This window comes from Spea bombifrons, chromosome 7 (genome assembly GCF_027358695.1).
Source record: "Spea bombifrons isolate aSpeBom1 chromosome 7, aSpeBom1.2.pri, whole genome shotgun sequence".
Taxonomy (NCBI): Eukaryota; Metazoa; Chordata; class Amphibia; order Anura; family Pelobatidae; genus Spea; species Spea bombifrons.
In genome coordinates, this window is record NC_071093.1 from 24,376,749 (window position 1) to 24,403,663 (window position 26,915).

The 26,915-nt window shown below is 41.1% G+C and overlaps 1 protein-coding gene across 2 annotated transcripts in view; it reads left to right on the plus strand.

Moving 5' to 3' along the window:
* EEF2KMT (eukaryotic elongation factor 2 lysine methyltransferase) overlaps positions 1 to 26,915 on the plus strand; it is a 104,702-nt gene that overhangs the window by 65,222 nt on the left and 12,565 nt on the right. For both annotated transcript variants that reach the window (XM_053472123.1, XM_053472122.1), the window contains 3 exons: positions 5,958 to 6,091; positions 17,452 to 17,744; positions 18,784 to 18,933. In XM_053472123.1, the coding sequence (XP_053328098.1) occupies positions 5,958 to 6,091; positions 17,452 to 17,744; positions 18,784 to 18,933 (577 nt within the window). The remainder of the gene's footprint in view (positions 1 to 5,957; positions 6,092 to 17,451; positions 17,745 to 18,783; positions 18,934 to 26,915) is intronic.

Below are 26,915 nucleotides of genomic sequence, written 5' to 3' on the forward strand. Positions count from 1 at the left end.
CGATGTTGCACGGTACTACCCATGGGAGAACTGCCAGGTCGGGCTGCCAAGTCACAATGCCTACACGCCGGGGCAGCCTAAGTGACCGCCTAAACAACACAGTACCCGCCGGGGGTCCTGAAAAAAAAAAAAAAAAAAGGAACTTGTCCCACAGTTACTTCCTGGGAAAGGCAGGAAGCTAAACTGGGGATTTGTGGGGGTTCCCTATTTATAGGTTTCCTGAGGGGCGGAGACTATCTAACTTTAGTGCCACCTGGAATGGCAAGGGAAAAATAGTTTACATGTCAATTTAATATTTACTAGTAAAAAATTTTCTTATAAGGTAGCCTTATATTCAGGCTTTTTTTTTCTAAAATATTAAAATTTGGGGGGGGTTATCTTATAATCAAGCAAATATGATATATTGTTTTCCTTGAGCATAAAATACAGTTCTGTATACAGCTATGTTAGCAGTTCTGGCAGCTGCCATTGTCGTCATGCTAGCCAATTCTTTATGGCATTGCCAAAGAAGTCTGTAGCGTCTGGCTGGTTGATTAAGACCAAGCCATTGTACTACATGGCAGTAAGATTCTGCAGCTCCCTGAGAACATTGTACTGTGCAAAATCTAAAACTGTTTTAACAAGAAAAAACAAAGCAAAATATTTTTGAAAACATATTTTTAATGTAATGCTAGTAATTAAGGGGACAGTGGGATTAGCCTTTAAGCATTCTCGCGTAAGGATGACATATGACATCAACACTAAATCTGAGAAACCTTGTGTTTAAGTGACTCTGCCTTTTCATGTCATGTATAATATGTGAGACTTGGCAAAGGAAAATATACGGTAGCATCCGTAGAAGCGAAATGCCTGAGAAGTGTCCCTCCATTCTGGTCTTTATGCCACACTTTTTTTTTTTTTTTTTTTTTTTTTACGACAACTAATCAAGATTGTACTTTTACACTTTACAGGATGTAATTTATTATAGTTGAGTGAGTGTGCTTTTATGGTGTCGTAGGTTTGGGTGGCATATAGTGTGTCACTCTAACCCCTTGAGGCTGAGAACACATGGGGAAGATTTGAGTTTGCGAGGGGACCACTGATGGATTCTGGGGAGACCCCTTGCCTTGGCAGCTGTACCAATTTTCCACTGCACCTTTCCACATCTCTAGCTTAATCAGGGCTCTCCATTCCAGGCGTACTTCTTCTGGAATCAGCCCTCCCCAGATCGCTAATGCGTCCTCGACTCGCCTCTCAAATTCCCCACTTGTTATCATCGGCTCCCAGCATCGCATTTCTACGTAGATCCAGGTCCCGGGTGAGCTGCCTGTCCATCTTGGCCACCACGTCGTCCAGACTGCTTCTCTGGATCGGGTGGCCAACCTTCTCCGCATTCTGTTATGGAACTTCTCCACTATGCGTTCCTGTCACCAGCTCATTTCCTCTGCCATAGCTGCCGCTGATGGTGCCGCATCTCCACAGTCAGCTGGTCTGTTAGTCCCAGTGGTGGTTTGGACATTCCCTTTGGAAGGAAACATACCACTGCTGCCACCATTGTGACAGGAACGACCCGAATGGGTACACCTGCCAGACGTTGCTTCCTTCTGCCCGTAGTCGCAAGGAATACAACATTGGGATTGTCAGGTGGAAATACCGTCGAAGACAGATGGAAACACAGCCTCTCAGGAACCTCGGTGGCACTGTAACATAGCAAATAAGTGCTTTACTCGCCTGACAGCACCAAGGCTTAGCTTACCCCGATAACAAGACAGAACTTGTATTGAGGTAAAAAAAGGAACTGACTTTATTCGGAACAGCGCAGATATTTATACAGACAGTAAAATTGGATCAGAAGTTTAATCCCATTAACAAATTGTTTCGACTACCAGACAGCCCAGCACCTCCATACAGTTGCTCACCTGACAAAAAGTCACTGATTCCAATGGAGCGGCATCAATTGCGAGGTACCGATGGAGAGCTCAGGGTCCAAGGGTGTTATGTTTCAAAAAGCGCCTTGATCCGACCTTGGGACCCTGAGCGACGGTGTTGGAAACATCCCCAGGAATAATCTGCTTGGTAGCCAGGCTGGAGTTCTAGAGCCACGGTAGGGTAAACCCCTGATCCTAAAGATGGGTAGTAAAATCAAGGTTCCAAAAGGAGATCCCTCTATGTAACTACTGAGCGTTCCTCACCACAAGCATATTGTAACCCCAAAAGAGCGACATGGTGAGGCAAACGGTGGTCATAGCGACGCAGTTCCAATTATTGTCGGGCATCTCACAGTTCCTAGCCGTTGCACGGTTCTATGGATTTGCGGCTAGGTCTCCGTCAGGTGTATGGAGCATTTCCGGCTATGTAGAGCCGGCTAGTTCATGAGTGTCTGGTTAGGGCAGACCAGACAGGGTTTTCTGGTCACCCTGTGCCCCCCCCATTGAGCACAGGGTGACTTAGACATAAGAGGGGGGTGGGCAGGCAAGGGGTCTCCCCAGGAATCCATCAGTGCCCCCTCCCAAACGCAAATCTACCCCATGTTAAAGCACTGATGTAATCGACAAAGAAATAAGGGTAGGGTGCTGGTACAGGAATTACAGACCGCTGAGCTATAGTGAACTCATTAGTGCTTCTGCGTTACATAAGATTAAGGACTTAAATGAGGTCCCATAAGAGAGTTTTTGTATTTGACTTGGACAGTGTGGTATCCCGTAGCTGCAACACCTGACCTCCTGACTCATCCATAAAAGTTAGAGAAGTTAACTGAGGACTTAATCCGCTTGAAAAAACTCATATTCTTACATACACCATACAGTGCCAAACTTTTAGGTGTGAAAATTAGGAATATTTTGTAAAACAGACATAATGGTTTATTAAGAAATTGCAAATTAAATAATCAGAATAAACATCTTAAATCAATACTGCAACGACTAATTGCCTTCAAAACAGTATCAATTGTTCTAGGTATACTTTTAGGTTAGTTGTATGGTTAAACTATTATAACAGATGCTACTGATCATCAATTTAATATGTAGTTTGAAATCTACATCTACAATCAATAACTGAAACACACAGCTGTGTAGGAGGAATAAAACTAGGTGAGGAACAGCCAAACTTGCTGAGAAGGGATGGTTGCTGAAAACAGTTTAACCCCTTAACGACCAATGAGGTGCCAGGTATCTTAAGCTTAAACAGTGTTGCTGAAATGTCTCAATAGCACTTTTTCTCATATTTATTTGTCTTGACTTTAGCTTTTTTTGCACGTTATAATAAGTACAAGTATCATATTACTATGTCAAAACTATTTTCTACTAATTTTAGTTATTCTGTCCCCATGTGCTATTATCTTTGAAGCCGGTCAGTTCCATTTACCCCCATCAAACCATATATTTTTGAAAACACTCTTTCCATGCCCTGATTCTACTACCAGCCTTTGCCAAAATCTGTGTTAGTATTTTTGTCCACACACATTGTACTTTTGGTATGAATTTACGGGGGGGGGGGAAGACACAGAAAACATACAGTGAACAGTAAACACCTGTCGCAGCAGGGTAAAGTAAGGTACAGAAAATATCGGCAGTAGGAACACAAATCACCCACACATCCTAACACCTCAGGGCCTGTGTCGCAGGGTCAGTTAAGAAGCGTGACCAGTAGAACCAGAGACACTCATGCTTATCAACTCGGTTAGTAGACCTAGCCACCAAATCCTCTAGATGGCGTACATTTTCCACTCTCCCGACCCATTCTTGCAGCGAAGGCGGAGTCGGCGAACCCCTGTGCAGGGGAATTAAAGCTTTGGCCTCATTTAACAAATTCCGAACCACCGATTTCTTATAAGCTGATATTAACAGAGAAGTGTGATGCAGCAAACAATTAACAGGATGAAAAGGAGGAGGAAAGTCAGTGAAATGGTGTAAAGTGTCATGTACGGCTTTCCAAAATGGGACAATAAGGGGACAGTCCCACCAAATATGGAGGACGGACCCACCCTGCGACCCACCCCTCCAACAGACATCGGGGCAGTCAGGAAATATAGCGTGCAGACGCGAAGGCGTGCGTCTGAAGCAGCGACGGAGCGGCAGCGCCAAAAAGAGCAGACATAGGGAGGAGCTCAGAGCCACCCATATAGGACCCAATCGTCGGGGAATCAGCAGAGGTCGCCAACAAGAAACCACCTCCAGACATACCAGGGGGAAAGTCAGACATTATTTCTTTCAACTAGATGAATCCCTTATGATGGTGACATCCCTGTGGGTTTTTTTTTTTAAATTATTATAACATTTTGTTATATTAAAAAACATTGAAAATGTATTTTTAATTTTATTTCACTGATCTCCACCGACCTGCATGGTTGGCTTCAGTGTCTGCACAGGCCCTCTGGGAACTCTTTTTTTATTTTGAATGGGTGCCTCCATTTTGTTAGAGGCAGCATGTCTCGAGTGGCAGTTTGAAACGCTCATATGCGTGATCAAACGGGGCTCCTGACTTTTTTGTGTTGCTGAATGCCTCTATATAGGGGCGCAGCATATAGCATTTCAATATGGTGAATACGTCCGCTTCTAGGAACGATGATACAGGACCCCTAAATTTTTTATGAGCGTTGCTGGATACCTAGATGTCGAGGCATTTCAGCAACACCAACTGTATCCGTCACTGCCCCCTCCCCAGAACATCTGCCATGCCAGACCTAAAGCTGCATAGCTGTAGTACCATATTGGGCCGATTATAGGCCGCACCCTTATAGTTTGGGGCTATATTAAAGAAAAATGTATTTTTAAAGAAAAAATACACATTTTACATAATGTAATTTTGGTTTCTATTACACAGTTAGTCCTGCTTTTGACAGGATATGTTATATACAAACAGAAATTTGGAAAACCAATAGCCATTTTAATTCATAATCCACCTTACTTATAACTATGCCACTCTGCCCCCCAGACTTACCAGTGCATCCCCAGACTTGTTCCTGTGCTCCAGACTCCCTGGTGTCTAGTGGGAGCAGCAGGTGGACATCTATGCGATCTGCGTAGACCGCCTCCGCTGCTACCTGGCACTTCCGCTGGGACTTTAATGACTGAGCACCAGAAGGTCATGTGAAGCCGGCGCTCCGTCAGAGAAGCTCCGGCGGAAGTGCCGGCAGCAGCAGAGGTTGCACACATCACTCAAACGCCCACCGACTGCCAGAGAGGAGGATACCGGCTCCTGCAGCGCTGCAGGGGATCCTCCTCTCTGGTAGCCGGTGAACCTCTCAGACAACCTCTGCCAGGGGCTTGTATGATTGAGCACCAGAAGGTCATGTCACGCCAACGCTCCGTTGCAGAAGCTATGGCAGAAGTGCTGGCAGCAGCGGGGTTGTCTGCATCAAGCAGATGTCCACTGGCTGCGAGAGAGGAGGATGCAGGTCCCCTGCAGTGCTGTGGGGGACCTGGATCCTAGCCCTGCTGCTAAATGATAAAGAAAGAGAAAAAAAAAACACCTGCCCGGCACCCGGTACTGCATGTCCCGGGCATCAAACGATACAAATTGCGCATCCCTGCGCTAAACCTAGATTAAAGGCAGCACCCCCACTTTAAAGACTCAAAGTAGGCGGGGTGTCCTATAATCGGGCCAATACGGTATATCACATTTTGCAAAACTGAACCACTTGACAAATATACCTCATAGTCTACCAGCAGACAAACCATAATAACCATAATAATTTGAACATTGTTTTTATTAATGGGATGTATCAGGTTATTTTATTTATAACAGAATTAAAGTGGTAATAGTAATGACAGCCATGAACAGTCAAGGCATTTATGGACAATATATTGAAGTTTTACAATATAAAAAAACAGGCCTGGACCAATACTGCAATGCAACTTAAGTAAACAGAACACTAAGGATGAATGAAGCTTTACAATCAACCTCATACTGAAGAAACATGTTTTCTGCTCTCTTCTGTTATGTGGGCCTTCAACAACTTCTATTTATGTTTATTATAGCCATCTGGGGACAATATTACTCTCTCAGAAAAGATTGCAATCATCTCGGAGGGAACTACGGGTCTGGTGACATGGGAGGCTGCTCTCACATTAGCTGAATGGTCTATGGAAAACATTGACGTATTCAAAAACCGGTAAGAACTCAATTGCATACCTGGGGAGGACGGAGTGACATATCAGGGGGTATAGGGCATACTGGGGTATATAAGGCGGGAGGGAGGCAGTGTGTCAAGCCTGGGCTCAAATGTGCTTAACTGGGGGGCAGGTTGGGAAATAAAAACAAGAAATGCTTTTGTATCAAGTTTTTTTTTTATTCTGCCATTTGTTTTTAACATCCTATGTTACTTTATTCAATTATTTCAAATAAATAAAAAATGTAATTTTTTTTTTTTAATCAAATTAATCGAAAAAATAATCGGCCAACTATCAAAATAATTGTTAGTTGCAGCCCTAGTTTTAACATTTCTGCGGTGCTCGTGTTTAGCTGTATTTTCTTCTTTCCCGTTTACTGAACCCACACAAGTTGTATAAAGGGCTTTCTTTAGATGTCGTTATTTTGATTGTATTATATAATTTACTATAAAAAAAGTATAAAATATGGTGACAAATTTAGACAAAATTCCCAATGCAATTTACCCTATCAAACCATATATTTTTGAAGACTAGACACCCCAGAGTATTTCAAATGCTAGTATTTTTAACTCTTTCCATGCGCTAATTCTAGCACCAGCCTTTGTCAAAGTTTGCAGTACTGTTTTGTGTGTGTATTTTTCCCACACACGTTGTACTTTAGAAAGAAATTTTCTAGCTCCTGGTAAATGCCACAACACCCTAATATGTTTTCAGCAACATCTGCCGAGTACAGTGATACCACCCATGCATGGGTTTGCCTGGCTTTTTTGGGGGCAAAAGGGCCGCATTTGGGACATGCGCGCATATTTCAATGTTGAACTTTGACATTTGGTGATCCACTGCCCATGCCCTATTTAGTGCATCTTTGAGCCTGGCCAATACAGTGTGCCCTATAAAAAATACCGTATTTCCTCGATGCTCTGAAAAATACCCCTCGTCTTATAATCGGGGTCGTCTTATAATCAGACCTCAACTAGGTCTGACTATGAGACTAAGATCCAGATCCTCCACAGCGCTGCAGGGGACCTGGATCCTCCTGTCTGGTAACCTCTGCTGCTGGTGCTTCTGACTACTCCCTGGTGTGTAGTCGGGGCAGTGGGTAGACGTCTAAGCGATTCGCGTAGGCAACTTCCGCTGCAGCCGGAAGGAGGTGCTGTTAGCAGCGGGGATTGTCTGCGTCCATCCTTCCCCGACAGTCAGAGGGTGTATGCGTGATGGACGTCTACCCGCTGCCCCGACTACACACCACGGATTCAGAAGCACCGGTAAGTTTGGGGGGGGGTGTTAAAAGGGGGATAGAAGGCATTTCTGTAGGCAGAGTGCTCTATAATATGCCTTTTTAACCCCTTAATGCCACTCTGCCTCCAGATATTCATTTTAACCCCCTTTATGCCACTCTGCCTCCAGAAATCCCTTTTAACCCTCTATACGCCACGCTGCCTCCTGAAATGCCTTATACCTCCCTATATGCCACTCTGCCCCATAATGTGCCTTTTAACTCCCTAAATGCCAGAGTGGCATATAGGGGTATAAGGCATTTCTGGAGGCAGTGTGGCACATAGGGGGTCAAAAGGCATATCATGGGGCAAAGTGGCATATAGGGGGGTATAAGGCATTTCTGGGGCAGAGTGGCAAGCCTGGGGGCAGATGTACATAACTGGGGGGCAGGTTGGAAAATAAAAGGAAATCAAAACAAAAAAATATTTTTCTCAAGCATAGCTTTTATTAAAAAAATAGTTTACATAGTTTACATGAATTAACATTTACTAGTAAAACTTTTTTCCTATAGGGTTGTCTTATATTCAGGCTTTTTCTTTTTTTCCTAAATTAATATTCAGATTTTGGGGGGGTCGTCTTATAATCAAGCAAATACGGTAGACACCCCTGGGTATTTAAAATGCTGGTATTTAAACTATTTTACCACATTTTACCACCAGCCTTTGTCAAAGCTTGCAGTAGTATTTTTTTTTTTTTGTGTCTGTAGTTTTCCCATACTCGTTGTACTTTAGGTATGAATTTACAGCTCCTGTCACACAACATCTCCTGTGTACACTGATTCATGCATGGGTTTGTCGGGTTGTTAAAAGGCCACATTAGGGACGTGTGTATTTTTCAAATTAGAAACTAGATATGTGGTCATCCTTCCCTGTGTGTTAACTGAGACACCCAATGGGCATCTAACATGCCAGTATTTTAACTCTTTCCATGGGAGAAAATAAAGCGCTAATTTTAGGACTTTCTCATAAAAATATTTTTTTACATTTATTTTACTAATCACATTGATTAGAAAGCTGGGCTCCAGTACCTTTACCTAGAGAGACTCTCTGTCAAACGTTTTCAACTTTTTTTTTGAAAGGACGCGTCAAAATCACACGTGGCAAGATCACGTGCAGTGGCGGTTGTGACTGCTCTCTGGAGCTGTCACAGCGCGTCCTGGGGTGGGTTTTCAGTGTTGCTGAGTGCCTGTACAGTATATGGTGGCCGTTGACGCCCTAGGAAGGGCCAAACATGGCCCCTGATGCCGATCTTGGTGTTTCTTAATGACTTGACATTGAGGCATTACAGCAACACCGTTTGAATTAAGAAAGCGGTCCTGGCACGTCAATTGTTTCTAACTGGATGTTAGTGACTGACGTGTCTGAAAAGTCAATTGTCATTATGGGGTTAAAGGGGAAGGCCTATGGACTGCAAATACAGTAATGTATTCAGTAACATAGGTTAGCATTGACAAAAAGCTGCGTTGTTCAGATAAACATCTTTTATTTGCAGTCCATGGCAGTGGTTTTATGGGTGACTTAAAGAGCCAGTTTCTTTTTGGCAATGTTACATAGTGGGATCCTACTTAGACTTTTCTTAGTCAGTGTCTGGCTGATTAACATTGAGAAATACCACAGGAGCTATCATAAGGTATTGGTTTTTCGATCAGCACAACTTGGGGAGCATGTACATGGGAGAAAATAACAACGATAATAGTGCAATATTGTAAAAGCACAATATTCAAAAAATTATAATGGATTACGCTCACAAACATAGGATGAAGAGAAGGCTTATCGCAAGTTGCAGTAAAATATCCTTTTATTATCTTCTTTAAAATCTGGAAGATCAAAAAACTCCAATAGTGGTAAAATTACACAAACAAATTTTGGCACAACAGAATGTTATGCACAATCTCTTTTTGGTATAAGAGTCGAGCTGATCTTACTCACAAAATAAAAATCCAAATGGTCCCAATCTGATCTCAACCCGTTTCGCCAAATACAAGTTTGGCTTCCTGTGGAGAGTTGTAATGTAGAATCTGTTTAAAATAATAACAAATCAAACAAATTAAAGTGTATGTATCTGTGTTCCTGTTTAATGTCTTGCCGGCTTTTATTAGCTGGACATTTCCTGGTTTTGCGTGGTATGCCCCCTTTACATATGACGTTTATCGGAATAGCTGGTGTATAGCTTTATTCAAGCCCTTCCAATATCGGCATAGCAAAAGAAAGGGAAGTCAAACATCCACATCATTAAAAGGGACCGCCCCGGAGAACATCTCCCTTCCACAAGTTGTCAGGCCCCATTCAGGCTGCCGAGCTCTAGTTTCCACTGTCTCGCCAAAGTTCCCCTGTCTCGCCACAGTTTCCCCTTTGCTGTATCCGTTCCTGGATTTCCTTATGCTCTGGACTTCTGATTCTTTGATTCCAGTCCTGCTCTTAGCTTCAGCTTCTATTTCCTGTATAAGGTTTGTCCCACCTTTTTGTTATGTTAGTCTCAGTCTGCAGTCTCTAGGTATGTTTTATCTCTGTTCTGTATTTAGATTCAATGTTTAGGTATTTAGTAATTCAGCGCTAGGACCCACCTAATATTGGAGTACTTTGGAGTAGTGGTGGGCTAAGCATATTATGGCCATAAGATGTGACTAAATCTCCAATTGTTATCATATAGTCCTAGGCTAGTTCCTGTATTTATGTGTCAGTCTTTTTATGTACCTTTGCCCTCTTTTCCTTGAATAATCTGAGGATCTCGGTGCTCCTCTCCTCATGTCCCAGTTTAAGATATCCTATCCAGCTCCTCACTCCATCCCCTGTTTTCCTTGCCTTGTTCCCTGTCCTTTCTTGTGTCCTGTACATGTATGTCTTGTCTGACTATGTTTCTTGCTCTGTCTCTCTTGCTTGCTCTGTTTCTGCTGTTACTCTGCTTAGCTTCCCTACTCCTAGCCTGCAGCGTCCAGCACATTCGTCTGTAGAGCCATGTCTCATGCCTGCTCCAGGGTGCATGCAGGATCTCACTTTGTTTTGTTCTGGACAACATCTGCTGCTATGTCAGGGCCCTGGTATGTGGCGGCACAACCGCAGCATCAATACATAAAGTGACGTGCATATATCAGGGACGGACACAAAACAGTAGAGATAGGATTAACCCCCACATTGCCCTAATGCATTAAGGAACAGCTGAACAGGCTTAATTAAATATATTAAATATACTTTTTCTTTTTTGGAGAGTTCTTGGTTAATATCTCCTTTGTTTCTCAGAACTTCGATCCCTAATCATCAGGTATGTTTGGCAGGGTAAGAGCCCTAGAATAAGGCACTCTACACTTATTCGGCCGAAGGAGAAGGGGGGACTCGCACTCCCGGACTTTCGGGGATATTATCGGGCTACTCACCTTCTGCGCATGCTCGAATGGCGCTTCGCTCCACCCGCCAAGCTCTGGATCTCCTTGGAACAGGCCACTACGCAGGTCCCTCTGTCATCTTGTGGGGGGATCCGCCCTGGGGCTCTCCATTCCTCCAGGTCAGGGAACCCTTTTGTCCACGCCATGTTGATGGTATGGCGCTTGCGGCGCGTGAGTGGGACTCTCACCTCCTTCCCCTCTCCTCTGACCCCCATTGAGGGTAACCCTGACTTCCCCCCTGGCATGGAGCAGAGTTTCCGAGACTCATTGGGGTTGCCCCCGCGCACGCTCCTCTCCGCGGTGTGGGGTCAAAACACCATACTCCCTATCGAACGCAAAATCCCTGGCGCGGAGCTCACTCTGCTAAAACGCTTCCGATATGCTCAACTTACCCGTTATGCGTCATCTATCCTGGGCAGACACCACATCTCTAGAGCGTTGACATCCTTTGAAACGCTCGCTAGCCGAGACTCGTTGCTCAGGGGTGGAATCTCCTCGCTCTACCGTCTGTTGATGGCAGCAGACCTGTCCTCGCCGCCGAGGTTTGTTGGCTCCTGGGAGGCCGCCCTGGGTGAGACTCTGACCGAACCACAGTGGGATGGGGTTTGCGCGTTGGCACATAAATGCTCCATTGCAACCAGCATGCAGGAGACAGCCTACAAACTGTTGGCGATGTGGTATCGGACCTTGCTAGGCTCTTCCCCGGCAGCAATTCCTCCTGCTGGAGATGCGGCGCGGAACCCGGTACTTATCTACATCTTTGGGGATGCAGCAGTCTCAAACCATTCTGGCACGGCGTATTTCGAGGCTCAGGGGAAGTGGTGAGTCGGTTGATTCCGCTCTCCCCGTGAAGAGCATTCTTCTGCACGGTGGGCCCTCACGGACCCTGGTTAAATCTACGGTGCTACGTCATCTTCTCAATGCGGCCTGCAGCTTAATTCCATTATTCTGGAAACGCACAGAGACCCCTTCTCTGCTCCTTTGGGTATCCCGCGTGGAGGCGATACGAGTAATGGGGGAGCTCATTCATATGTCTAATGATAAAATGGAAAAGTACACGGGTGTTTGGGCGAGCTGGCTATCTTATCTGTCGTCCGATTCGCTACGGACTCTTCTTGCACAGCCCTGAAGGCATCCGGTCGCGCATGGCTCGTTCCCACCTACTGTCCAGACTTCGTTGTCTTTCCCCCATAACCTCACCTGATGTGTTTGCCCTCCCTTGCCCTGAACTCCCCTCCCCCCCAGCCCCCCCCAGCAACGTATTCCGCTGTATCTAGTCCTTTCGCCTCCTGAATCGCAGTGCTCCACAGAACATTACACCCTCACTTTATGAGTGTCGGGGTCATTTTGTGTCACATTGTGCCTGTATGTACTGCACCACTCTGTATTAACTTGGGGACTAGCGCGCCATGAAGCTTCGCGGCCCGCAACATCCTTACGTTATGACACTACCTGTACCTATTGATTATGTAACATTGTGGTTTGACTGTAGTGTACCGAATTGTAATGTTGTCACACCAGGCGGACCTGTTATGATCACATCTATGATCTATGTTCGTGTCCAACTTCTGTCACACAATGGCTGTATGTATCATACCGTACTGTATTATGCTGGATCATCAACTCTGATGTTGCTCTCCCTCTAACCCCTTTTCTTCCTGTACCCTTCTTCGTTTGACATGTTAAAACAATAAACATTGATTTACCTAATATCTCCTTTGTGCCAATAATATTTGTTGAATTCCTATAATTTGGAATTCAGAAAATGAGAATGCAACTATTACAGTGTTTGGGAATGCTGTGTTTAGTGCTATTGTTTCGTATACCTCCTAGGTGTTCTAGACCTCTTACTTTGAGTTCTCTGGAGGTTCGGCCAATATACAGAATCCTGCATTTGCGTTCTAACAAGTAAATTACATTGCGTGATTTAGAATGAATGAAATGATTTATTTTATATTCTTTCCCGTTATGGTACATTTAACCCCTTAAGGACAATGGGCGGTCTCTAAACCCATTGAAAACAATGCATGTAAAATAGTTTTTCTTTTTTTGTAGGTTGCATACTTTTTTGTAGGTTGCATACTACAAATTTGACACTTTACACATCTATAGAAACCTGGCGTTCTTTTGGACAAGCTAGGGTTCATTTTAAACTTTTTTTTTTTTTTTTTTTTTTTTTTTTTTTATAGATGTTTCTAGGTTTTTCAGGGAGATATTTTTTAATATGCTATCTTGTTTTAAAATAGGCCAGCATCTGTTAATTGCTTTTATAATTTTGAATGCTTTGTTGTTATATTTTGTTAGGAAGGAGTAGTCAAACCCCTGTTTTAACGTCTGATCCTTATTACACACTGTCTTTTTTGATCGGTTCAAAACTATTCGGAAGTAGTTCTTTTGGATAGTGCCTTTCTTCAAACTTTTTAAGCAATTATTGAGACCGAGATTAGACAAATAGAGGATGACCTTCACCATAAAAATGATCCTTCTGTAATAGAAAAGAAAAATGAGAATTTAAAAGATACAATACAAAAATTAGAGAAGGAAGTTATAGACATGAAAAGCAAAAAATTACAGAGAAACAAAGAAGATTACCAGAGAGGAACATATAAAATGTGTACAAAAACAACCAAAACTATAATACAGACCATAATAGAAAATTTAATAGGGCAGATCAACACAATAAGAGAGCCTGGGGAGATAATAGAAATATCCAGAGAATTAAAAAAAAAAAAAAACAGCAAGTTGAAAAAACGTGGGTAGCGCTACCAGAAGCTTCAATCCTATAAACTGTATTGGCTCAATTATGAGATGACCCCATAATTTGAATATTAATTTAGAAAAAAAAGCCTGAATGTAAGACTACCCTACATAGTAAATAGTAAATATTGACATGTAAACAATTTTTTAATATTTAATAAAAACTGATTGAGAAAAATGCTTTTTTGTTTTTATTTCCAACCTGTCCCTCAGTTATGCACATCTGCCCCATGGCTTGCTACTCTGCTCCCCAGATATGCCTTATACCCCCTATATTCCACTCTGCCCTTCTCTGATATGCCACTCTGCCCCCCGATATGCCACCCCCCCCCGGATACCGGATATGCCTTATGCCCCCTTGACAGTGCATCCCTAGACTTGTCCACCATGCTCCAGACTCCCTGGTGTCAATTGGGAGCAGCTGGTGGACATCTGTGCCATGCTCGTAGAAAACCTCCGCTGCTACATGGGACTTCCACCGGGGCTTCTATGAGGACCAGAAGGTCACGCCGGTGCTCCATCATAGAAGCCCCGGTGGAAGTGTCGGGTAGCACCGGAGGCACATTGCACAGACATTCACCGGCTGCTAGAGAAGAGGATCCAGATCTCCTGCAGTACTGCGGTGGATCCTCCTCTCTGGCAGCCGGTGAACATCTGCTTTATGCGCGAAGACAACCTCCGCTGCTGCTGGCCGGTACTTCCGCCGGGGCTTCTATGGTGGAGCACCGGAAGGTCATGTGACACCGATGCCCCATCGCAGAAGGCCTGTTAGACGTGCCGGCAGCAGCAGAGGTTGTGTGCGAACATCGGGGAGACGTCGGGCTTGGTCTATACAGATAATAGGGAGAAGCATATATTTTGCCCCCAAAACAAGGACAGAAAGAGATTGCAGCATTAGTGTTAAACGACAAGCTAAAGGTCATGTCTACAAATGCTCGCAGTTTAGGGAATAAGATCCACGAACTTGTAACAGTTGTGGCAACTGAGAATGTTGATATAGTGGCTGTTACTGAGACATGGTATAATGAGAAAAATTACTGGGACATATCTATAACGGGGTACTCTTTATATAGAAAAGACAGAAAGGGGGAGGGGCGGCCCTATATGTGAAAAATAACAGAAAATCTAACTTAACACAAGTTGGTGAAGAGAACACAGTCTGTTCGGGTTACAGTACAATTTGGCAAAATTAAAGTAACTCGTGTAGGTTTGATTTTTAGACCCCCAGGACAAGTAAATGAACTAGGTAATTTTCTAGTAGAGGAAGTAGCTAAAATGACGGTGAAGGGGGATGTTATAATCATGTGTGACTTTAATCTCCCTGATGTGAACTGGAAAACGAAAATAGCTAGTTGTACCTGGAGTGCGGATATTCTAAACTCCCTACTGGGATTATCTTTAAAACAAGTAGTTGAGGAACCAACTCGTAAGGAGGCTGTATTGCATTTAGTGCTCACAAATGGGGATTTGTTAACGGATATTTCTGTAGGTGAAAGTTTGGGATCTAGTGATCATCAGTCTGTGTGGTTTAATATACGAACAGTCACACCACACAAAAACAAAAGTTTTAGATTTTAGAAAAGCTGACTTTTCTAAAATGGGAATATGTGCAGAGGAGTCACTATCAGACTGGGGCAATTTAAATGGAGTCCAGGAGAAATGGGATTATCATTATTAATATTATTATTATTATTATCTTTTATTTATATAGCGCCAACAGTTTACGCAGTGCTTAATACAATAAAAGTTGTATTATTGAAGATAACAGAAAATTGTATTAGGCTGGTCAGTAAGAGTAAAAAACTCTGCAGAAGTGGTCAAAATCGTAAAAGACAAGAAGTCAGCCTTTAGTAGATACAAAAATACCCAAAGTGAGGAAGATAGACAGATCTATAAAATTAGGCAGAAAGAAGCAAAGAAAGAGAGCTGCCAAATCACATGCAGAAGAGTGAATTGCCCTGTCAGTAAAAAATGGAGATAAAGCATTTTTTAGATATATAAATGAGAAAAGGAAAGTAAAACAAGGATTAGTTCGATTAAAAACAAAAGGAATGTATGTAGAAGCGGATAAAGGTCTAGCTGACTGCCTCAATGAATATTTCTGTTCAGTTTTTACAAAAGAAAATGAGGGAATGGGACCTCAGTTAGGAAAAAAGAGTCATTTGAAATATGTGAGTTTATCGAGGCGGAGGTTCTACTTCAGTTGTCCTAAGGTAAAGACAAATAAGTCCATGGTGACCTGATGGGATACACCCCATGTTATTAAAAGAGCTTGGGGGTGTACTAGCAAAACCGTTAACTGATTTATTTAACGAATCATTGGTAACAGGAGTCGTCCCAGGGGATTGGAAAGTAGCTAATGTTGTGCCCATTCACAAAAAAGGCAGTAGGGAGGAGTCGGGCAACTACAGGCCAGGTCTTACATCTGTAGTGGGGAAATTAATGGAAACTATGTTAAAGGATTGAACATCTGAAGGTTGAACATCTGAAGTCACATGGGTTTCAGGATTAAAAACAGCGTGGGTTTACCTCAGGAAGATCAACATGGGTTTACCTCAAACGAATCTTATTGATTTTCTTGATTGGGTGACTAAAGTAATTGATGAAGGTGGTGCAGTAGATACTGCGTATCTGGATTTCAGTAAGGCCTTTGACACTGTGCCACATTAAAGACTTATAAATAAACTGCAGTTTAGATCCCAATGTTGTTGAATGGATCAGGGAGTGGCTGAGTGACAGACAACAGAGGGTTGTAGTCAATGGTGTATATTCAGAGCAAGGTCTTGTAACCAGTGGGATACCTCAGGGATCTGTACTTGGACCCATTCTCTTTAATATTTTTATTAGTGATATTGCAGATGGCCTTGATGGAAAGGTATGTTTATTTGCTGACGACACAAAAATTTGCAACAGGGTTGATGTTCCTGGAGGAAGAAGCCAAATGGCAAATTATTTAGATAAACTGGAAACATGGTCAGAGCTGTGGCAACTGGCATTTAATGTGGATAAATGCAAAGTCATGCATCTAGGGCATAAAAACCCAAAGGCAGAGTATAGAATATTTCATACTGTCCTAACCTCAGCGTGTGAGGAATTCGGGGGTAGTTATTTCTGAGGATTTACCAGGACAGGTTAAAGGATCTTAACCCATATAGCCTGGAAGAAAGACGTGACAGGGCGGATATGATAGCAACATTTAAATACTGAAAGGGAATCAACAAGGTAAAGGAAGAGAGTTTATTTAAAAGCAGAAATACCACCACAACAAGAGGACATAGTCATAAGCTAGAGGGGCAAAGGTTTAATGGTAATATAAAAAAATATAACTTTACGGAAAGGGTAGTGGACGCATGGAATAGCCTTCCAGCAGAAGTGGTAGATGTAAATACAGTAAAGGCATTTAATCAAGCATGGGATAGGCATAAGGCCAAGCTAGATATAGGATAAGGGCAGGTACTAAAGGAAAGTACTCAGAGGTTGGGCAGATTGGATGGGCCTACTGGTTCCTATATGCTGTCGCTTTTTAAGTTTCTATGTCCACCGGCTGCCAGAGAAAAGGATCCAGGTCCCAGAACTTCAGCAAGTTGTCTTGACCACGTCTACATGCCTAAATGCATTGACTTGCTGCCATGTGATTGGCTATTTGTGTAAACAAGCAATTGAAAAGGTGTTTCTCTCTCCCTCTCTCTCTCCCTCTCTCCCTCTCTCCCTCTCCCTCTCTCCCTCTCTCTCTCCCTCTCTCCCTCTCCTCACAACCACATGCAGCCCTGTCCCTTATATGTCGTCAGGGCTATTCAAATGATATATAAAGCTACCTTCTCCTGTCTTTGTGTTACAAATGTATGGTTCAAGGTAGATATTCTTTTATTAAAGTTGTCCAATGTTAAATATATGTAAACAGTTGATATTTACTGTGCAAAATGCTAACATTATGCCTTTCATTTTTAGAATAATTTTAGAACTTGGGAGTGGAGCTGGCCTTACCGGACTTGCAGTATGTAAGAGCTGCTCTCCAAGGAAATATGTGTTCAGCGATCATCACCCAAAGGTTCTTAAGCAACTGACTGAAAATATCCTCATAAATGGCTTCATGTTGGAAGAAGAACAAAAAAGTCAAGTCAAAGACAAAACCAGTGTGGTTACTCGAAATGCTGTCCAGTTATCAGTTATTGAACTTGACTGGCAGTCTGTTACAAAGGAACAGCTTTTACACCTCCAAGCTGATGTGGTCATTGCATCAGGTACGATTGTAATACTGTGCAAAATTTTATGATCAATGTGCATAAAAATATAACTTGAATAAAACAGTATTGTCTAGATTAACATTAACATTAAATTATCTTGAAATTCTTGGCTGTGGTATTATGAAAGAACCTGTTGTAGGACTGTTGTTGCTTAGAAAAGTGTGCTACTAAACACGATAAAACTGAATGAGCACTCCTTAACCTTTTAAATTGAATTCCTTAACAATATATGGTTGATCAACCGAATATTTATTTTAGGATGACTGGTTAATAGTTGATAGAACGTAAAGGTATATGATTAGATTGTTAACGGTAAGCTCCAGTCAGTTGTTTTTGTTTGTATCACTAGTATCCAACTGTTTTGCATAGTATTATGTTTTCAGGCATATTAGCCATTAGCCAACTATATTATCTGGACCCAATCTACTAGACAAACACAATGACTCCTTATCATAATGCCCGTGGTAAACAATACAACGGCTTACCCAACCAGCCAACACACTCTGACTAATGAATGTCTATGGAGGAATGGACCAAATCAGCATAGTAGTTAAGGATTAGCTCAGTGTGGTGTTGGAGCAGGGAAAGTCTTGCAAAATATCACAACTGACAACAATAGCCGCCTCTAGGTCTGCACAGAAAGGACAACAAAATGACATAAAACCAGGTTGTTACTACTTTTTTTATTAATTGTTGGGATTTTAAGAAAATTAGGTAAATCTACTGAGATGCATATCTATCTTGGTAAGAATGTTCTGTAAAATGTCTTTAAAATTATTTTCATAGACCTGCATGGTATATTCTGAAATGACAAACTAAAATGTCCTTTACCTGTTGTTTCAATGTGATTGTTTATTACTTATCTAACCAGTACTTTCATATCTATGTTGTATAAGATTTTTAAAATGTAGCAAAATCAAATTACAAAGACAGTAAGTGAAAATTCAATCAATTTCACATTAATATGTAATAAGTATCAAAACATACTGAAATGAAGTAAGTTTTGAACTCATTTAGTATTCAATTTTATTTACAGATGTTGTTTATGACCCAGAGATAACAGTTTCATTAGCCAAGCTCCTAAAAGAAATGTTCAACTGCACAGTAGGTAAAAGAACCATAGACGTGTTCATTGCATCTACAGTTCGAAATCCTGAGACGTACAAGTTATTTAAAAAAACGCTTGGTAAGGCATGCTTGCTGTATGTATCACTGAAAGCATTATGTCATTGTTATACTTAAAATAGAAAAAGGCTCCAGGCACTCAAGGGTTCCACTCAGGCAGGTTTATTGAAGGAGAAGGACAACAACGTTTCGACCTCACAATGAGGTCTTTATCAAGTTTTTTTTTTTTTTTTTTTTTACTTAAACTTCATTTTGGTGTATGTAAAACTCTATGGAGTTCAAGAATATCATGCCACAAAAAAAATGTAATCCCTTAATGACAATTGACGTGCTGAGGCATTAAGCGGCAACAAAAAATCTGTTACGCGGTATGATCGCTTCCCGGAGCAATCACAAGCACTTATGTTGCTCGCCAGAAGCAAATTAAAAGGGTTGCAAGAGGGTCTTTCCAGACCCTCCTGAGGCCTTTAAGCTCCCACTGCAGGTTGATCATAAGTGCAGGGTAATTGAGCCTATAAAAACATAAAAAAAAAATATAAAAAATATTCAATTTTAAAATAGTAAAAAAAAAATGCAATAACATAATATAAAAAATAATAGACTGTAGTAATGTCACCACAACATCAAAAGGGGAACCATCCAGTTCCAAGATAAGTCAGCTCAAACGCTGACTGCACTTTTTTTACACACTAGGAATTTTTGTCTAAACTTTTTTTTTTAGAATGATGCAGCACGGGTACAGAGCTGAGGAGGCTTATGCCTTCTTGACCTCATATTCTGAGGCCGCTGACTCGGCGTCCGGTTTTGACGTTGATCAGTTCACATCTTGTATCTGTTGCTGCTGGGTCCCCTGTGACAGGTATTTGTGGCAGTACTGCTGAGGAGAGGATAGGCCAGCTATCCATACTTTTACTGCAGCATTTACCCTTTGCAGTTACATAGTTGCATAAGCTGAAAAAATACATGCATCCATCAAGTGCACTAAATGAGTTAGTGGGCAGTCAGAGTTGAATAAAGTCAGAGCAAAAGCACAAAAACTGCTCTGGTCCTTTAGTGCAAACATGGTCAAAAAAACAAACCCGGTCCTGAAGGGGTTAAAAGAGCCTTTGTCCCAAAGTGTACTACGACAAAGAAACAGTCTTGTCATTAAGGGGTTAAGTACTTGTGGGCTTGTTTGCTTTAACTTTCTTTAATTGCTGCAGCACCTTGTCATGGGTCATTCAATCACAATTTGTCTGCAAGTTTTTTGAAGTAATCATTTGCATATCCATTACCATAGGTTCCTCCTTAATATATACTGAGGAAAAATAGTTATTTAACCCCTTCGTGACAATGGCTGTTTTAACATTTCTGCAGTAGTGATGGGAAGTTAAGATCAGTAAAGTGAATCGGTCCATTTCGACCAATTCATTGAATCAATTGAAATTAACCAATTCATGAACCGATTCATTCCCTGTACCTCCCTGCAGTCACACTGACTATTGGCCCCACCCGTTTCATTATAGTCTATGAATCCTCCTACTCTGCAACTAAAGTACACATTACTTAGCAACTAAACTCACAGTGAGTATAAGATTAATATTTGGAGTGCTGAAAGTTACGGGAGGTGGGGGTTAATTTAGGGACTGTTATGGTTAATGGGGTCTTTAGGGTTAATTTAATGGTGAGGACTGAGTAGTTAATTTAATTAATTTCATAAGGTTAACTTAAGGTGCAGTTAGAGGTTAATGGGGACAAACTATGGGGAATCTAAATCCTGGGGGCAGTAAAGATTAATCCTGTATTAGTTATAAAAGTATAATTGTGTTCGATTCACAGTTGCTCTTCAGTGAGTCATTGAACCGATGACAGGAGAAAAGTATAGTTAAAATGATACCATTTATTGGCAAACTTAGAGTTTAATTGCAAACTTTCGAGATCAAGTTGTTAGCTTCATTAATGCCTGAGGAAGGGACCTAACAGAGACTTTTCTAAATACAAAAGCACAATTCACACGTTAACAAAGACTTTAGAAGACACAGAGGTATTGGGGAATTGTTCAGCAGTAAATTAGCTGGACTAGCAGAGATCCAATGGACAGATATGGTTCAATCAAAGCATCCTTGGTCAGTTTACTCCCTGGTTAGAGGGGGCATAAAACCATTTGACATATGCCAGATCCATGAAGGTGTCAAATGTTCCCAGGAATAAATTGTTTGTAGTTAATTCGAATTGTGAGAGAATTAATGGTTTGTAATGTTATAATGGGAGATGAATTCTCTGTCTCTGTTGAGGCCAGTGAGTAGGGTATTAAAACGGTATATTAGTTTGATCTTCCATATTTTTCTCTCCCTCTGGGTATGGAACGATCCCATCAGTACTGACAGGGACCTAACAACTTGGTCTGGAAAGCTTGCAATTAAACTCTGTTAGCCAATAAATGTTATCATTTTAACTATACTTTTCTCCTGTTTTCTCGACGGTTAACACGGTACAAAACCTTTTTATCATTGAACCGATGACTCAAAGTTCTTCTGAATGGTTCTTTGAATCGATGAGCTGTAACCTGATACCCGAGTCTGTGTGCAATGCAGATGACTCACTCTAGGATTATATTACAACTGCAGTTCATGATTCACAAACTGAATTGTTACAGTCTACTGAACTGATTAATCCGGATGATTGAAAAGAATCGGTTCAAAAGGACGATTCATTCATGAACCGGACATCACTATTTTGCGTTAGTGATGGGAAGTTCGGATCATTAAAGTGAATCGGATCATTTCGATTCGTTCACTGAAATGATCCGATTCATGATCCGGATCTTCGGATCACTCCGTAACTCCGTGCAGGCACACTAACGATTGGCCCCGCCCCTGTCATTATGAATCCTCCCCCCTGCCTCCAGTGATGTCAATAAAGGTAGAGAGTCGTTCAAAGATCCGAATCTTACAGTGATCCGGATCACTGTAAGATCCGGATCATTGTAAGATCCGGATCTTTGAACGACTCTCTGCCTTCATTGGCATTCTAATCATTCAGAGAATGTCACCATACTGTTATAAATAAATACATTAATAATCACTGCCCCCAGGATTTACATTCCCCTTTACCTGCAACTGCACCTTAAGCTAACTTTATTAAATTAATTAAATTAACCCTCACCATTAAATTAACCCTTAACACCCCATCAACCATGACTGCCCCTAAAATTAACCCTTAACACCCCATTAAGCATAACTGCCCCCAAATTAACCCTAAACACCCCATTAAGCATAACTGCCCCCTAAATTAACCCTAAACACCCCGTTAAGCATAACTTCCCCCAAATTAACCCTAAACACCTCATTAAGCATAACTGCCCCTAAATTAACACTAAAGACCCCATTAAGCATAACTACCCCCATATTAACCCTAAACACCTCATTAAGCATAACTGCCCCTAAATTAACACTAAAGACCCCATTTAGCATAACTGCCCCCAAATTAACCCTAAACATCTCATTAAACATAACTGCCCCTAAATTAACACTAAAGACCCCATTAAGCATAACTGCCCCTAAATTATCCCTAAACACCCCATTAAGCATAACTGCCCCTAAATTAACACTAAAGACCCCATCAACCATACCAATTTATTAGGTAATTTATCTGGAGTATATGCAATTAATTTAGGGGCAGTTATGGTTAAAGGAGTATTTAGGGTTTATTTTAGGGGCCGTTATGGTTAATGGGGTCTTTAGGGTTAATTTCAGGGGCCGTTATGGTTAATGGGATCTTTACGGTTAATTTCAGGGGCAGTTATGGTTGATGGGGTATAAGGGTTAATTTTATGCTGATGACTGAGGGTTAATTTAATTAATTTAATAAAGTTAACTGTAGGTGCAGTTATAGATAAATGGGGGCAAACTCAGGGGAATCTAAATCCTGGGGGCAGTGTGAACATTATTAATGTATTTATTTATAAAAGTATGGTATCAGTAATATTCTCTGAATGATTCGAATCTCTGTAAGATTCGGATCCTTGTAAGATCCGGATCCCTGTAAGATTCGAATCATTCGACTCTTCGGTTCATTCGACTCTTCAGATCATTCGACTCTTCGGATCATTCGACTCTTTGAACGAGTATCTGACTCTGAGTCATCGTTCCTGTGTGAATTAATGAGCTGTAACCTGACCCCAGAGTCTGTGGCTGAGTGCTCTGCAGATGACTCACAGCTCTAGGATCAGGTTACAGCTGCATGATTCACAGACTGAACCGCTTCAAATGAATCGTTCAGTCTAGTGAACCGATTCATCCGGATCACTAAAAAGAACCGGATCAAATGAACGATTCGTTCATGATCCGGACATCACTATTCTGCGTTGCTCGTGTTTAGCTGTAACCTCCTTCTTTCCCGTTTACTGAACCTACACAAGTTATGTTTTTTTTCTTTCCAGGACAAGTAGGACTTTCTTTAGATGTCATCTGATTGTATAATATCATTTACAATAAAAAAAAAAAAAAAGTATGATATGTGTTCAGCAACATCTCCTAAGTATAGTGATACTCCACATGCATGGGTTTGTCTCGTTGTTTGCGGGATCAAAGGCCACATTTCGGATGTGTCCATTCAAATGGGAAGTCCCCTTGCGGAACTACTAGTTCCTCTGTCCCAATTTATGTCCAAGTAATTAACCCCTTGGCTGCTAAGCCATTTCCCACCCTGGTGCTAAGCTGGTTTTCGGCATTTTGGTGCATCTCACGTTTAAACGCGTTTAGAAGTACATTTCTTGAGAATAAATTATACAAACCATATATTGTTTTTTTCAGCATACCTAGCAGATTCCAAATATACATTTTTATATGTGTATGTCTCATTAGGTTTGCAAAATAAAGCCAAAAATGGGAAAAAAGTGTAATTTTTCACTTCCGAAATAAAAACTAGTTTGTAATGTTATTTTTCTAAACTCTAATATCAAAAGCTGAGTTGCTAAATATTTGTAGTAGGTAACCGGTCTAAAATAAACAGAAATTGAGAACAGTAGACTGTGTTTTTCTAATATTTTATAGCTAAAAGTTAAATTTATTAGACTATCGCAAAAGACATATTTAAATTTAATGCATGGCTGCCGTCAATTAAACAGCTCTAGCTGCCCGGGATGTTAAAATATGCAACAAAACTATATATTTTTAGAAACTAGACCCCCAGCTTCAGCAAATGAGGTCTTAATTGTATTTGTATCACAAATCTGACGTGCACAACAAATAAGTGAATATCACACTTCTAAAAATAAAAAAAAAAATTAATTAAAAGCGACAAGTTCATTTATGTCTTGCGCACTCCAGTCTTGTGCTACGAATACATGCAGCCCCTCATTTGATGCACCAAGGGGTGTAGTTTCTGAAAATATATACTTTATGTACCATAATTTAACTTTCCAGCTGTCTAGAGCTGTCTAAATGCAGGCATCACCCCTAAATGTTTTAAGACAATTTTTGACAAGATTCTCCAATCTGCTATATCTGAAGTTAAAGTGGTCTAGACATCTGGGAAGTTAAATTAGGGTACATAAAGTATACATTTCAAGAAACTACACCCCTTGGAGCTTCAAATGAGGGGTTACATGTATTTCTAGGACAAAAGTTGAGTGCACAAATAATGATGGAATATGTCGCTTTGGCTAGAAAATATGTTTTTTCTAACCATAGCGACATGTTCATTTGTGTCTTGCGCACTCCAGGTTTGTACTAGAAACACATGCAGCCCCTCATTTGATGCGCCAAGGGGTGTAGTTTTTGCAAATGTGTACTTTTTGTGCCATAACTTAACTTCCTACGTGAGCAATAATGCCACGTCAAGGCTTCAACCTTAATTACTGACCATTCAAACGCCTTTCATATCTCCATTCACTCGCAGAAGCACACACCATACTTTCCATACATTCACTCACAGAAGCAGACACCATTCTTTCCTCTAACAATCCCAAAGAAATGATGGTAAAGGGAGAAAAAAAATCACTTTTACAGCAAAAATAAGTTTTTGCAGTAAAAAATGCAAGGCGCTCCAGCGATGAGATGGTTACTCACGTACCGCACAGGCTAAATGGCTGATTTTAATAATATTTGCAGTTCATCAGGATTTCAAAAATTGCCTTCCTCTACCATTGGCTAAATTTAACCCCATGATCAAAGGGATCATGGGGTTAAAATTTAGTATCGGCCATTTTTAAAAAGGGAATGTGACTTTTCATAGCTATATGATCACCGTGGTAACATTGGCTACCACAGTGATCATTTAGCTAGAATACTTAAACTTTTTTTTTTTTTTTTAAAGTTAAACTAGTTTATGTTTAGATAATTTAATTAGGGGGTTAATCTTTATTTATCTGCCTTTAGAGACCCCCAAATCATTTTTTTAACTTTTTTTTAAACTTTTTTATTTTTTTAACTTAATATTTTTTTATTTTACAATCTATATACCGTTGGAAAGGCGAGGCGATTACCTTTCCAACGGTATATGTTGGGTGTCTGTAGCTGCTTAGATGCCTGAGATACAGGCATCTAAGCAGCATGCCCCCATACCGCTTTAACTGACAATTGTCAGTTATTAATAAAGTTGCGCGGTGACGTCATCGCGTCATTACGCGCGACGTCACCGGCCGGATCGGGTGGTCCCAGTGATGCCCAGTCTATGGAGACTTGCATAGAGATCACAGTGTGATCGGTGCAGAGAGGAGAGTGAGAAACCATGTTTCTCACTCTTCTCACAAGCTGAAAAGATAAACAAAAAAAAGTGCTTTTTTTTGTTTAACAATAAAACAAATCACTAAAAGAAATTTAACAAAGTAAGCTAAGTTATGTCATTGTGACTTTACAGGCATTAATAACATGTTCAAGAGGTCCCTAAGAGGACCTCTAACCATACTGCACTGATAACAGAATAAAAATACAAAAAAAAATAAAAAATGAAAAGATAAAATAAATTATAAAATAATACACCTTACATCCCATTGCCCTAGCACAACATCTAAAAGGTATAACCCCCTGCACCCATTCACAACCCTCTAACCCGTTAAGCCAAAAGTATGAAAAATACTACCCTATAGAGTACTATTTGTAAGGGATGGATATGGCCCTCTAGAAGAAAAAAGAACTAAGGATGTGGGATATTTCCATAATCAGGAGATGCAGCTACACAGAACTGTTGGTTTAAAAAAAAAAAAAAAAAAAAAAAAAGCGCGGGAAATAATTTCTTCTGCCACCTTTGACAGTGATTGATGGTCAAATAGCTGCATTAAGAGTGCCCCCAAAAAACCCTGATAGGATTGTCTGGGTTGTCAGCTTTACGGAAATATATACTTTTGTGGATATTTTTTACAGGAGGCGAATATTTTGCATAACCTTCTTTACTGATCCTCATAGCAGTGAAGAAAGAACACACACAACTGGAAACCAATCAGAACAGTGCATAGGGTATATAAATCCTTCCCCTCATGACATCATCCTCTTTCTTTGATGAACGGCTTCCGAGTGCAGGAAGAATTAACACGAAACTATGAAACCCGAAAACTCAGAGAACTTGCCGGCCCTCGACACCCAGAATAGCGATCATGCTGAGAAGAAAAAAGGGGAGAAACCATAACAGTATCTGGTAATAGAAAATGTCATAATCATACATAATAGAGACTATATCGAAAAAAAAAATAACATTGTTCGATACTCGAAGATTTAAAACCGGGCAACACTCTCCTGATTTCTTTCGGAGTAGAAATGCATTGCTTAAGAAACCTGGTCGGCCTGTGGCCGGTTTTATAGACCCTTTGTCTTTGAGCAAAGAAATCTCTGAATTGAAGAGAGCCTGAGTCTCTTGGTCTGCAAACACGAGGGTAGGAGGGCAAGGTTGGGTTGGGGTAGATATAAAATCTATAACAAACCCTTATACCGTCTGAAGTATCCATCTGTTGAAAATGAGCAAGACGCGCGGCACGCAGCGGAGACATAAGGGAAGAAAGTTGAGGTATGGGACTTACCAGATGAATAACTTTTTTTACTACGGCCACCCCTGGCATGACCTCTTTGG